General features: G+C 43.2%; 1 protein-coding gene across 1 annotated transcript; it reads right to left on the bottom strand.

The window, feature by feature from the left end:
* Positions 1–816: 816 nt before the first annotated feature.
* LOC147975262 (uncharacterized) lies at positions 817–13,547 on the bottom strand. Its single transcript, XM_087520335.1, has 3 exons — positions 13,475–13,547; positions 1,464–1,709; positions 817–1,148 (listed from the first exon to the last, which is right to left on the bottom strand). Exons 1-3 carry the CDS (start codon positions 13,545–13,547, stop codon positions 817–819), a joined length of 651 nt encoding a protein of 216 aa, XP_087376461.1.
* Positions 13,548–15,352: the final 1,805 nt, after the last annotated feature.

Below are 15,352 nucleotides of genomic sequence, written 5' to 3'. Positions count from 1 at the left end.
CTCCAGCCTGTTTATTGCTTCATTCGCACACAGAGGCATTCACTCCTGAATGTAGCAAAGCAAAAACAGAAGTCGGGTAGTTGTTTGTGAATGTTTCCTTTACCTGCTTGTAGATATTTATTTTATTAATGAAAACTACCGTAGAACAATTGTTCTACGGCCTCGGGGTCAAAAAAAATGAAGCACTTTTCAGTTGTTTAACATCCAACAATGATGATTAAAGATTTGCCATTTCTGTTGTTCCAAACTCCACAAAATAGCAAAGTTGGAAACATTGACCGCAAACAGCTACCAACTAAGGGCATCTTCAGCCATTCGCCCTCCTCCCCAAGTGCTTAAAATAGCGCCTCTTAAGGGCTTACCTACGATATTTTCGGCGTGGGGGCTCCGGTTCTCAGCCGTCCCCCAAGTTCACCCTCAGTCACCGAGTTTTAACACAAATTTGGCATAAATTCGGCCCAAATTCGGCACACTTTGACAAAAATCAACAAAAACTAAATTTTATTACATAGTTCATCATAGAAATTAATACGAATCAATTAGTTCAATGAAGCAAGCTCATAATTTGAACACAAATTAAAACAGATCGAACTAGGCATTGCCGTTAAGCCTTCATAGGTGCTCCACCAGATAGTGTTGCAGTTCTTGATGCACCTGTGGATTTCGGATCTCCTGACGCATATTGAGGAAGGCAGCCCATGCTGCCGGTACATGGTGATCAACAGCTGCAAGAGGACACTGCCTGAAATATGGTTCTGTGTCAAACACTGACCCTTCCCGCTCGCTCTCAGTGATCATGTTATGCAAGATGACACATCAATTCATCACCTCCCACATATGAGATTTCGACCATGTCAGGGTGGGGTATCCAACAACAACAAATTGAGATTGGAGCACACCAAATGCCCACTCGACATCCTTCCTGCAATCCTCCTGACACTTAGCAAAGTAGGAGTTCTTGCCTCCTGGCACAAGGTTTGAGATAGTCTTGACAAATGTTGACCATCTTGGATAGATGCCATCTGCTAGGTAGTATCCCTTGTTGTAGTGGTGCTCATTGACCTCGAAGTTCACCGGAGGAGCATGACCTTTAACAACCTTGGCAAAGACACTCGAGCACTGCAGGAGGCTGATGTCATTGTGAGTTCCTAGCATACCAAAGAAGGAGTGCCAAATCCAGAGGTCATGTGTAGCCACTGCCTCAAGTACCACACTACAAGCTCCTTTGGCGCCTTTGTACATCCCTTGCAAAGAAAATGGACATTTTTTCCATGCCCAATGCATGCAGTCGATGCTTCCAAGCATCCCACGAAATCCCCTTGCTTCATTCTATGCTAGGATCCGAGCAGTGTCTTTAGCAATGGGTGATTGCAAATATTGTGGTCCAAACACTTCCACCACTGCTCTGCAGAACTTGTACAAACACTCAATGGTGGTGGATTCATAGTCTTCCCATATATCACCGGAAGCTCTGTATGCAAGCATCCTCATAGCTGTCGTGCACTTCTGGAGTGAGGAGAATCCAACGGTGCCAGTGCAATACTTCTTGCAAATGAAATAGCTGTCGAACTCCTGGATGGCATTTACAATCTTGAGGAAGAGCTTCCGGCTCATCCAATAACGGCGCCGAAATATTTTCTCGCCGTGCAGTGGAGCGTCGGCGAAGTAGTCGGCGTAGAGCGGTGGGAAGATTTTAATCTTGAGATTTTCTACATCGTGTGAAATTCTATCAATGCTTCTAGACATATCATCAAGTTTACTCAATTTTTCTTTGATTGTAGTATTGAAAAACTTTTTGAGCATTGATAAATTATTTAATATTACTCTCAAGATCATAGGGGTCCTATTATTATTGTAAGAAGAATTGCCATAATTATTAGAGGAATTTCGAGAAAAAGTCTTAGGATTAAAATTAACTCTATAAGCATTGTTATTAAAATTGTTTCGCGAGACAAAATTCACATCTATGGGATAACTATTTTGCTCAATCAAAGTAGACAAAGTCACATCATTAAGATCAATAAGAACATTTTTACTAGCAACCAATTTCATAAGAGCATCAAGTTTTCACTCAAAGTACTAATTTCTTCAATCAAATTAACTTTTTTACTAGTAGGTGCTCCTTCGGTATGCCATTGTGAATAATTTTCCATGACATTATCTAAAAATTTAGTAGCTTCACCCAAAGTAATTTGCATAAAATTACCACCCGCTGTGGAATCTAAACGATTTCTAGAAACAAGATTCAACCTCGCATAAATTTTTTGTATAATCACCCAAAGATTTAAACCATGAGCAGGACAATTTCTTATCATCAATTTCATTCTTTCCCAAGATTGTGCAGCATGTTCATGCTCATATTGCTTATAATTCGTGATTTGATTTCTAAGGGAAATAATTTTCGCGGGCAGAAAATACTTAGTAATAAAAGCATCTTTGCACTTATCCCAAGAATTGATACTATTGTGAGGCAAGGAAGAAAACCAAATTTTTGCACGATCCCGCAAAGAGAAAGGAAACAATTTTAATTTCACAATATCATTGTCCACATTTTTTTGCTTTTGCATACTACACAATTCTACGGAAGTGTTTAGATGGGACGCGAGATCCTCATTAGGAGTACCGGAAAATTACTCTTTCATAACAAGATTCAACAAAGCGGCATTAATATCATAAGACTCCACACTAGCGACGGGAGGAGCAATCGGAGCACTAATAAAATCATTATTATTAGTATTGGAAAAATCACACAACTTGGTATTTTCTAGAGACATCGTGACTGCGCAAACAAGATCACACACAAAAAGATTAAACGAGAAAAAGGCAAACGAAAAAGAAGGCACAATGGCAAATATTTATGTGCTTTTCGCAAAAATGTTTTAGAAGTGGAGGAGGTGAAAATGAGAGGAAAATGGCAGATAATGTGAATTGCAAGGAGATGAAATTTGTGATTAGGAACCTGATAGATGTTGATGATGTCTCCTCGGCAATGGCGCCAGAAATTCTTCCTGATTGCTTGTATCTGCGTTGGTATTTCCCCAAAGAGGAGAGGATGATGCAGCACAACAACGGTAAGTATTTCCCTCAGTTATGAAACCAAGGTTATCAATCCAGTAGGAGAACCAAGCAATATTGTTGGTGCAATATCTGCCTACCTTATATTTTGGAGATTGTTGACAGAAACAAGTATGGACTAATTTGTTTGCTAGTGCACACAGCGAGAAAAGTCCATACCCAACTGAATAGAATGCTGTCTCTGGTGCTGAGTTTGAGGAATTTCACCGAAGCATATCTGCACTGTAGAGAAGAAGAAGCTATATTTGTTGAAGTGATAGAGTCGAGATGATTAATGTCAAGAAATCGACCCCTCGAAAGTCTTTTGTTATAGCGAAGCTTTTGCTTCGAAAACTGTCATCCGAAGAAATTGACTACAGCGATTGAAGTCGAAGAAAAAATGAAGACGTAGTATTCATTTAGTTTTTCTTCTTCCAGTCTTTTGAGTCATAGGACCTCCGTATTATGAAGAGGGGTATAGGTGCTCGATGCTTAGATCAGCTGTGATGCTTCGCTACAACCTATGAAAGATGCGAGAGAAATCTCTTTGTGTTCCGAGTAAATACTTGCCAGCAAGAGACTGTGATCTTCTTCGCTGCGAGAGATTTGATTTAGACCGAGGAGTTAGCATTTCTTGCTCCACAAGAAATTTTACCATTGTGCTCAAATCCGACCGTTGGAATCGTGTCATTCGACCATTGGCTGAGGCCGATGTCCAATTTGGCCATTTCCCATCTGGGAAGGCTGCGGCTATAAATAGCCACCCCTCTCCAACTTTATCCGTTGGCTGCTCCGCTTGAGATTTCTAAGAAGAATCATTTGAGCAACCCCTCTCTGAGTGATTTGAGTTTAAGATCCACCGAGAAAAAACCAAGAACCCAAACTTAGACAGTGGTTTACCATCACAACAATTCTGAGTGGAAGTTCTTGTACCTGTTACTCTTGAGAGCTGCGCACTCTCTAGATGGATATGTTTGGCTTTGAGTGTTGAAGAGTTGTTGTCTTCACCGAGCCTGATCTTCAGCAACCAAGAGTGATTGTGGTTTGCGAAGGTCGGCCGAAGGTTTGGAGATCGCCGACAAGGATCTACCACGAGTGAAATCAACCTGAGTCTGATCAGCTCTGTGTTGAAGGAGAATAGGATGAAGAGAGTTTATCTTCCATGTTAAGTCACAGCCCCTCCAATCAGACGTAGCCCTTTGGCAGAAGGATGAACTGGTCTACCAAATCTCTTGTCTCCATCGCGCACCACTGGTTCTATCTATTCTACTGCATTTCATTCAGTAGTTTTCATTCTTGCTCTGTGCCATTAGAGTCTCTGATCATTGTATGTTCTGTGTATTTCATTCTGTGTGGTCATGTCAAATACTTTCCTTGTCTTCGTCTTTATTCCTACGTTGTTAGCCTGTATCCTTGTCTTCGGGTGTAACCCTTCAATTCTGTTTCCTTTAGTCTCAGTTATGTTTTGTTTCACTCTGTTACACCTGTTGGCTTGCTACCTAACCCTCATCATAGTTAAACCCATTTTCCATCAAGCTCGCTCGGTCGTAAATGCCTTTTTAGATGAATACGCCTCTGACGAAGAAATATGATTCAATGCTTTTCTCTCAATACTCTATTCCGCTGTGGTGTTTGGATTAAGTTTCAAAGCTTTTGAAAGAAAATTTGAATCTCCCATTCACCCCCTCTAGTCGATATACTCTATGTAAACAGTATGTGCACACAAATAACATTTACTTGCAACCCAACGCATAAGAGGGGTTGTCAATCCCTCCTCGGTATTGAGATAGATTAAATTGTATGAGATTGGATAAATAGGTCTAACAAAAGCACAAAAAAATAAAGAAAGAAAAAGTGCAGCAAGGTATTTTTTGGGTTTTTGGAATAATAGATCTGAAAACAATATGATAGAGAATAGACCCGGGGGCCGTAGATTTCACTAGTGGCTTCTCTCGAGACAATAGCATACGGTGGGTAAACAAATTACTGTTGGGCAACTGATAGAAGAGAAAATAATTATGACGATATTCAAGGCAATGATCATGTATATAGCCATCACGTCCAAGATTAGTAGACCGACTCCTTACTGGATCTACTACTATTACTCCACACACCGACCACTATCCAGCATGGATCTAGTGCATTGAGTTCATGAAAAAATGGAGTCATGCAATAAGAACGATGACATGATGTAGACAAGATCTATTCATGTAGGAATAGACCCCATCTTTTTATCCTTAATAGCAATGATACATGCGTTCGTCGCTACCCCTTTTGTCAATGGGTGAGGACACCGCAAGATCGAACCCATCACAAAGCACCTCTTCCCATTGCAAGAAAAATCAATCTAGTTGGCCAAACCAAACCAAAGTTCCAGAGAAGAAATATGAGGCTATAATAATCATGGATATAAGAGATCAAAGAAGACTCAAATAACATTCATAGATAAAATTGATCATAGACTCACACTTCATCGATCCCAACAAACACACCGCAAAAAGTCATTACATCAAATAGATCTCCAAGAACATCGAGGAGAACATTGTATTGAGAATCAAAAGAGAGAAGAAGCCATCTAGCTACTGCCTACGGACCCATAGGTCTGTGGTAAAATACTCACACATCATTGGAGGAGCACCAATGAGGATGATGAACCCCCGCCTGATCGTGTTCCCCACTGGCAAGGTGCCGGAAAGGGCCTCTAGATTGCATCTCGTGGTTTTGGAACTTGCGGCGGCTGGAATTGTTTTTCGTCGACTCCCTTAGGGTTTTTGGAATATTTGGGTATTTATATAGATGAGAGGCGGTGGAAAGGACTCCTGTGGGCCCCACTACCCATCAGGGCGTGCCAGGGGCCTCTAGCACGCCTTGGTGTCTTGTGGGCCCCACAGGCCTCCCCTCTCGCACTTCCTTGGCTCCCAAGTTGTCTTTTGGGAAAAAAAATCTCCAAAAAGTTTCACTGTGTTTGGACTCCATTTGATATGGATATTCTGCAAAGTAAAAAACAAGCAAAAAACAACAACTGGCACTTGGCACTATGTCAATAGGTTAGTCCCAAAAACTGATATAAAGTTGTTATAAAATGAATATAAAACATCCCAGAATGATAATATAACAGCATGGAACAATCAAAAATAATAGATACGTTGGAGACGTATCACACTGCCAGAGGCATTCATATATAGTCCTATTGTTCTAGATATATCGAGTTGTAAGTAAATAAAAGTGTGATGATCATCATTATTAGAGCATTGTCCCAGTGATGAAATAACAAAAAAGAGAGGCTAAAAATAACCCAGCAAAAAAGAGAGGCCAAAAAGAGCCCTACAAAAAAAGAAGAAAAAAGGAAAAAAGAGAAAAGGAGAGAAGGGGCAATGTTACTATCCTTTTCCACACTTGTGCTTCAAAGTGGCACCATGTTTTTCATATAGAGAGTCTCCTATTTTTTTCACTTTCATGTACTAGTGGGAATTGTTCATTATAGAACTTGGCTTGTATATTCCAATGATGGGCTTCCTCAAATGCCCAAGGTATTGTAGCGACCAGACCTCAAACAGTTTGATCTATGCGCATTAGTGTCATCCCCGGATCGGTAATGCTGACACGCACAATACTTGAGGATTTATAACAGAGTAGCAATCACACACTTATTACACCGAATGTCTCAAAAGAGAACTTATTACAATAAATATGGCTTCAGGCCATCTAATATGATAACAGCGGAAGGCTTGGAAAATAAAGTGAGTCCATCAACTCCAACGGCATCACTAAGTGAAAGACCACGAACTAAGGCTCCTTACTCGTCATCTGAAAAGTCTGCAACATGATACGTTGCAGCCCGAAACGGGTCAGCACATGGAATATGCTGGCAGTGTAACACAAGAGAGTAATGAACATAATAATGCTATCACTACATGCATATATGGCTGGTGGAGGCTGTAGGGTTAATGTTTTGCGAAAAGCCAATTTTTTCCTACTACAAAGGAATATATTTTATTTAACTACAAAGTTGGTTGAAAAACATTGAGAAGGTAAACCCCATCTCAATCCCAATTAAAAGTAATTAATAACCCAATCAAATTATATTTAAGAGTGATGAGATCCACATGATAATCCAAGAACTAGATACTCAAGATGCCCATAACCGGGGACACGGATAACCATGATTAGTTTGTACACTCTGTAGAGGTTTGTGCACTTTTCCCCACAAGACTCAATCTCCTCCGTTGGATTTCTCGCACTTCAGGATGTTTGAGAAACGGATGACCGAGACACAGTCTTTCCGAAGAGGTCCCCTTAACCAATAGAAAGGCCTGTACACCTAAATCCCCTACATCTGCTAGCCCATCATGGAAAGATTTCCCACAACTTACTCAACTATGCCAGAGCCCATATTGGCATGTGGTTGCACACAGAAGTTTCCAGCACGAAAAATCTTATGATCCCTTTGAGCCTGGGTGGCAGTCCATAGGAAAATCACACGATACCCCGGGATTTCCAAAAATATAGGCAATCACTGGGTTCCCCAGGTGCCTCAATCCACCCAGATGTGTATTTAAGTTGCCACCTTAAGTTAACCATTAATTAACAACTCACATCTGTCATGGACACTCTCAAACCCAATCCACGTCTATGAGCATAGCATGGCAATATAAGCATAACGTAGAAGTAACTCCCAAGAGTTTGGTAATAAACAGGTGAATAGGTTTTACCTCATCTACTTCCCAACCCACAATTTATTCAGATCCTAACCATGTAATTGTTTGAGGGTTTAAACTAATGCATAAAAACTGGGTATGAAAGGGATATGATCAAAGTGTTACTTGCCTTGCTGATGATCTGTGAAACCTAGAGACTCGAAGTAGCACGCTTCGCACTCCGGGTACTCTATCGCAAACAAACAAGCATACAATAAGCAATCAAGCAAGGGCACGGGTAAAACTCAAATAAGAGATCTAACCAGAAAGTTCAACTTAAGAACTCCGGTTTGCAAAAGAATCAAATCAAACGAAGCAACAAAACTCAAATGGCGAAAGAAACAAGCTTCATTTACTAATCTGGACTAAAGTCAAATTTTACAGTAGCAAAAACTTGTTTAAGTTGGTTAAACAGAAAGAGGGCTTCGAGACGAAACTCTAGGCGCTTGAATCGCCTGATTCCGATAAACGAGCGAAAAGTTATACTAAAACGAAAATCGGATCAGAAAATCATCGCGAAAAATCCGAGAAAAAGAAAAACTGACGAACAGTCTAATGAACGAACGTTCTCTATGTGCTGCTAAATTGGAATCTAGGGTTTTAAAAAAACTGTTCTAAAAAAACATAATCTAGGGTTTTCGAAAAAAAACCTATTGGTTTTCTCATAAAAATCGAGGTGGCGGCGGCTACCTCCGACGAAGTCCGGCGAGACGGCGGCGGCGGGCGGCTCCGGTGGGGTCGAGCGGCGGCGGGTGGCGAGGCGCGGCGGTAGCGTGGCGGCGGCGGACTCGGCGGCGGCGGCGGGCGGCGGGTGGGGGCGAGGCGCGGTGGCGGCGGGCTCGGGCGGCGCTAGGGTTCGGGCGGGTGGCGCGGATGGTGGGCTCGGGGTCCGGGCCCCGGCTTATAAGGCCGGCCAGGCAGAGTCCCGGTCGGACACGGCCCGTTAGGTGTTTTTTTAAATAATTCCGACGTGCAGAAAAAGAAAGAAAAGAAGTACTAAACGGACTCCAAAAATCCCGGAATAAATTTTCCCCGTCCTCTAAAAATATGCCGGATAAGGCGAACATTTATTTGGGCCTAAAATGCAATTTTGAAAATGCACATTTTTTCCTAATTCAAATAAAATAGCAATAAAACTCCGAATAAAAATCTTATTTGATTTTAATCTAAATCTCCGATATTTCTTTAATTTGAGGAAGTCATTTTATCCTCTCTCTTTTATTTTTATAAAAGAAATATTCGAAGAGAGAATAATTAAAATCAAACGATCCTCTTTTCAAAATTCGAGAAAACTCGAATATGAAAATAATGAAATCCCCAACTCTCTCCGTGGGTCCTTGTGTTGCATAGAATTTCTCGGATCAACCAAAATGCAATAAAATATGATATGCAATGATGATCTAATGTATAACATTCCAAATTGAAAATTTGGGATGTTACATACCTACCCCCCTTAAGGTGAATCTCGCCCTCGAGATTCGGGTTGGCTAAAAAATAGGTGTGGATGGTCTTTGCGTAGATCTTCCTCTCGCTCCTAGGTGGCGTCATCCTCAGTATGAAGGCTCCACTGGACTTTACAGAACTTGATAACTTTGCTGCGTGTAACTCGGCTGGCAAACTCGAGAATCTTAACTGGCTTCTCCTCGTAGGTCAAGTCGCTATCCAACTATATCGCTTCCAGTGGCACTGTATCTCTCAGAGGGATATCAGCCATCTCTGCGTGGCACTTCTTCAACTGAGAAACGTGGAACACATCGTGAACTCATGACAATCCTCCGAGCAATTCCAACTTGTAAGCAACTTCTCCCATACGTTCCAAAACTTTGTATGGTCCCACAAAACATGTTGCTAACTTTCGCTTAACTCCAAGGCACTTAACTCCTCGGAGTGGTGATACACGAAGATACACTCTGTCTCCAACTTCGTAAGCTGTCTCCTTGCGTTTAGAATCCGCATAGCTCTTCTGCCTAGACTGGGCTACCTTGAGTCTATCATGAATCAGCTTAACCTTCTCTTCAGATTCTTTAATAAAATCTAGTCCAAACAACTGTCGGTCTCCAACTTCATCCCACAACAACGGTGTTCTGCACCTCCTTCCGTACAATGCTTCAAAAGGGGCCATCTTCAAGCTGGCTTGGTAACTGTTATTGTAAGAGAACTCTGCGTAAGGAAAATTATTGTCCCAACTAGATCCATAATCTAGCGCACAAGCTCTCAACATGTCCTCCAGAATCTGATTGACTCTCTCAGTCTGTCCATCCGCCTGCGGGTGAAAAGCCGTACTGAACTCTAGCCTGGTTCCCAAAGTTTCATGCAACTGATTTCAAAACTTTGAGGTAAACTGAGTTCCTCTATCTGATACAGTTGTCCTCAAAACTCCATGCAAACATACAATCATGGTCATGTATATCTTTGCCAACTTAACACTGGTGTAAGTGGTCTTCACTGGGATGAAATGAGCTACTTTCGTGAAACGATCGACTACAACCCATATCGAGTCATAGCCTGAACGAGTCCTGGGTAATACCGTGATAAAATCCATGCCTAGCTTATCCCACTTCCATTCGGGTATCGACAATGGTTGCAGCAATCCTGCTGGCTTCTGATGCTCTGCCTTCACTCTCTGACATACATCACAAACTGCTACATACTCCGCAATATCCTTCTTCATTCCGGTCCACCAGAATCTTTCCTTCAGATCCATGTACATCTTGGTATTTCCTGGGTGAATCGAATATGGTGAGTCATGAGCCTCCTGCAAAATCAGCTTTCTGATCTCCTGATCATTTGGTACATATATGCGGTCCTCAAACCATAGGGTATCGTGCTCATCCTCATGAAATCCCTTGGCTTTTCCTTTGCTCATCCTTTCCTTTATCTCGGCAATCTCCTTGTCCATCTTCTGCGCTTCTCTGATCGTATCCATCAAAGTAGACTGAATCTCCAAAGCTGCTACATAACCTCTCGGAACTATCTCCAAACATAGCTCACGAAGGTCTTCTGCTAACTCCTTGGGTAACTCTCCTGTCATGAGTGTATTGACATGACTCTTGCGGCTCAACGCATCGACTACTACGTTAGCCTTTCCGGGATGATAGTGTAACTTCATATCATAATCCTTTATGAGTTCCAACCATCTCCTCTGCCTGAGATTCAACTCCTTCTGCGTGAAGATATACTTCAAACTCTTGTGATCCGTGTATAGCTCACAATGGTTTCCGATGAGAAAATGTCTCCAAGTCTTCAACGCATGCACTATGGCTGCTAACTCCAAATCATGCGTAGCATAATTTAACTCATGGGGTTTAAGCTGTCGTGAGGCATATGAAACAACTCTTCCTTCCTGCATAAGCACTGCTCCAAGTCCTCGACGAGAAGCGTCCCGATACACTTCATAATATTTGCGTTGATCTGGTAGAATCAACACTGGTGATGTAACCAAACGTTTCTTCAATTACTGAAAATTAGCCTCACATTCCTCAGTCCATTTGAACTTGGTGTCCTTCTTTAACAACTCCATCATAGGCTTTGCAATCTTCGAGAAATTCTCAATGAACCTCCGGTAGTATCCCGTGAGTCCAAGAAAACTCCGGATCTCTCCAACGGACGTGGGTGCCTCCCAATTTGTCACAGTGACGACTTTGTTGGGGTCTACATCTATTCCTTCTCCGGATATAACATGTCCAAGGAATCCAACTTCCTTCAACCAAAACTCACACTTGCTGAACTTGGTGTATAGCTGATGTTCTCTGAGCTTCCCAAGTACTAAACGCAAATGCTCCTTATGCTCTTCTTCATTCTTCGAGTAGACCAAAATATCATCAATGAACACCACAACGAACTTATCCAAAAACTCCATAAATACCTTGTTCATCATGTTCATGAAATAGGAATGTGCGTTAGTCAGGCCAAATGACATAACGGTATACTCATATAGCCCGTACCTTGTGGTAAAAGCTGTCTTAGGTATATCCTGCTCTCGAATCTTCAACTGGTGGTACCCTGATCACAGATCGATCTTGGAAAACACCTTAGCTCCTTGCAGCTGATCAAACAAATCATTGATCATGGGCAGTGGGTACTTGTTCTTGATTGTTACTTCATTCAATCCACGATAATCAACAACCATCCTTAACGATCCATACTTCTTCTCCACTAGAAGTACTAGTGATCCCCAAGGTGACGAACTTGGGAGAATATATCATTTATCCAGTAAATCCTTAATCTGCTTCTTAATTTCCTCTAAATCCTGTGCGGGCATCCTGTACGGTCTCTTAGATATTGCCCTGTGCCTGGTAAAAGCTCAATCAAAAACTCGATGTCTCTATCCGGTGGCATGCTTGGCAACTCTTCTGGAAATACATCCAAGAAATCCTTCACCACTGGTACTTCCTCCTGTACAACTCCTGTTAAGGAATTTACTTGAGTCCTAATCGGCACATGCCGGGATACATACTTGATCCTTCTTCCTTTTGGGGTGGTGAGCAAAATTGACTTACTAACGCAAACGATGTTTCCTCCATACATTGATAGCCAATCCATACCCAGAATCACATCTAAACCTTGAGACTCCAGAATTATCAGATCTGAGGGGAAAACGTGCCTACCTATGGCCAACGGTATCTGAAAACATCCTTGGCTTGCCATATACTCTGCTCCTAGCGAGCTCACTAACATAGGTGTACTAAGAACTTTGGTGGGCAGTTTATACTTATCGACAAATCCCCTTGATATGTATGAATGCGATGCACCGGTATTGAAAAGTACAACTGCAGTAAAAGACTTAACCAAAAACTTACCTATTACTGCATCTGGCTGGGCTTCAATCTCCTCCACGTTAACATGGTTCACTGGTCCGCTGTTGAAAGGGTTGGGCTTCTTCCCAGAGCTTCCATTGTCGTATCCGTTCTTAGCTTCAGGACATTCATTGGCGTAATGTCCGGTCTTCTGGCACTTGTAGTGTAACACCCCGGATGTAACTTTCCCAATTTGTACTCCAACTCTTGCCGTTTCCGGCGTTAAGTTATTTTGTTTTCTCGGGTTCGGGTCTTTGTCTCCGTGTGTTGTTGTCGTTGTTATGCATCTCATATCATGTCATCATGTGCATTGCATTTGCATACGTGTTCGTCTCATGCATTCGAGCATTTTCCCCGTTGTCCGTTTTGCATTCCGGCGCTTCGTTCTCCTCCGGTGGTCATTTCTAGCTTTCTTTCGTGTGTGGAGATTAAACAGTTCCGGATTGGACCGAGACTTGCCAAGCGGCCTTGGTTTACTACCGGTAGACCGCCTGTCAAGTTTCATATCATTTGGACTTCGTTTGATACTCCAACGGTTAACCGAGGGACTGAAAAGGCCTCGTGTGTGTTGCAGCCCAACACCCTCCAATTTGGCCCAAAACCCACCTAAACCTGCTCCATCATCTAGAGCGTTCGATCATGATCGCGTGGCCGAAAACCGCACCTCATTTGGACTCTCCTAGCTCCCTCTACCTCTATTTAAAGTCCCCTCCCGAAATTTTTTGGATCTCTCCACCCCTAACCCTAAAAAAAACCCACCGCGCCGCGCCGGACATGTCCGTGCCGGCCGGACACCGTCCGCCGCCCGCCCGCGCCTATCGCGCGCCGCCACGTGGCCGGGCGTGCGCCCACTTCGCCGCCACCGCTCGGGGCCCGCCGGAGCCCGCGAGGGGCCCTCCGCGGCCCACATCGCCCGCCTCCTCTCACCCGAGGGCGCCGCCACCCTCCTCGCGGCCGGCCACCCGAGGCCATCGGCGCCGCCGCCCGCCGCCGCCGCCATCCGCCGCCTCGCGCCGCGCCCTCGTGGATCTCCGCCGCCGCCGCCGCGCAAGCCGCCGCCTCCGCCGACGCCGCCCTCCGCCGCCACCTCGCCGTCCTCCCCCTCCTCCGGCGACCTCCTCCGACGCCGTCCCGGCCACTGGTGAATAGTGCGCCGCCGCCTCGGTTCGCGTGCCACCGAAACCCTAGATCTGAGAGAGGTTGTTTTTTTCACCAAGTCCCCTGATTTTCTAGTCCATATGCTCCTGTTCATAGCCTTGTATCTCTGCATCCGTAACTCCGTTTTTGGCATATAGCATATCAAAATGTTCGCCTCAGAGAGTACATCATTTCATTCCATTGCATCATTTTCATTTGAGTTCATCTTGATGCCCGAAATGCTGTTAGAAGAGGGCTACTTGAGATAATTGTCAGACCTGCTACTCCATTTAGCTTTTTGTCATTTTTGCCATGATTAATGTGTGCATGATATGCCCCTGAGTTCTACATATGTTTTATTAAGGGTTTTGTCATCTTTCCAGAGGTGCAACCCATGTATTTTTGTGATGTGTGTGGTGACTAGCACAAGCGTGCAAAGTGGTGCACTCGGTAATTCTGTTTTCAGGGACTTCACATTTCCACTAAGTCCTTGATCTGTTTATTTCTTATGGCCATATGTTCATGTTGTTTCCTAGTGATCCGTGCCTCTTTTGAGGATGATCAGTAAGGATGTTTTGTTAATCTTGTAGTGCTCTATCCATCCATGTATTTGTTTGCAATTATGGAGCACCCTAGCTTGAGTCAATCGAGCTCTACTTTTGCTACTTTGTGAATCTGGGCAGATTGTCAACTTATTTGCAATTTTGCCGATGATGTTGTAGTTGATCCGTGCATGCTATGCTATTGTTCTTGCCATGTCTAGCTTGCATTTTGTGTGTTCTTAATGAATGTATGATTGTCTTGCCATGACTTGCACCGTAGTGAGTGCATCGAGCTCGTAAACATGCCTACTTGAGTTATCTTTCAGCATGTGCCAGTTTTCACTAAGTTTGTGATCTGGTTATGTTTTTGCGATGTTCACGTGCTTGTTAGTATATTTTATGATCCCTTTTGGCTCAAGGTCACTAAGGGACTTTTGTTAAGCTATTTGAGTAGCTCCATGCCATGTTTTACTTTGCCATGTTCAGGTCCTGTAGCATGTAGTTTTGTTGCTCCGAAGAGTGCTACCTGATCTAAAATTCCAGACAAGTGTTAATTTCACTAAGTCTGAGATCTGGTTGTCATATGCATTTTTTTGCCATGCTTGTTTGAACCTGCTAATGGATGAATTGGCCGTAGCTCAGTGCTAGACTTTTGTTAAGCATCTTGAATGCATCCCTGCCATGTATTTTGTTGCCATGTTTGGGTGCTGTAGCATGTTCATCTCATTGCATTTAGATGGCTACTTGCTGTAAATCGCAGAACGTGGCCATATTTGAATCGCTTGCCATCTCCAAACCGTAACTCCGATCCCGGCGTTCTTTATATCGTTTTCAAGCGATTTCATCTCATCTTTCCAGTGGCACACTTGGATTTCCAAGTTGAAGTCAGGTTCATGCATTCCTTGTCATATCTTGCATATGCATCCCGCATCGCATCCCGCATAGCATATCATCTTTGTATCATATTGTTTGAGCCTTGCACGTGGTTGATTGTGTCCTTGTTGCTTGTTTGTCTTGTTTGGGTAGAGCCGGGAGATGAGTTCGCTAACGAGGAGCCCGTTGAGTTTGCTTTCGAGGATCCAGTCAACTCTGACAACTGTGCAAGCAAGATGATCATACCCTCGAA

This window comes from Triticum urartu, chromosome 4A (genome assembly GCF_056163025.1).
Source record: "Triticum urartu cultivar PI428250 chromosome 4A, HENAU_Tu73, whole genome shotgun sequence".
NCBI lineage: Eukaryota > Viridiplantae > Streptophyta > Magnoliopsida > Poales > Poaceae > Triticum > Triticum urartu.
The sequence above is the reverse complement of the archived record's forward strand: the minus strand, read 5'-3'. Positions and strand labels throughout refer to the sequence as shown.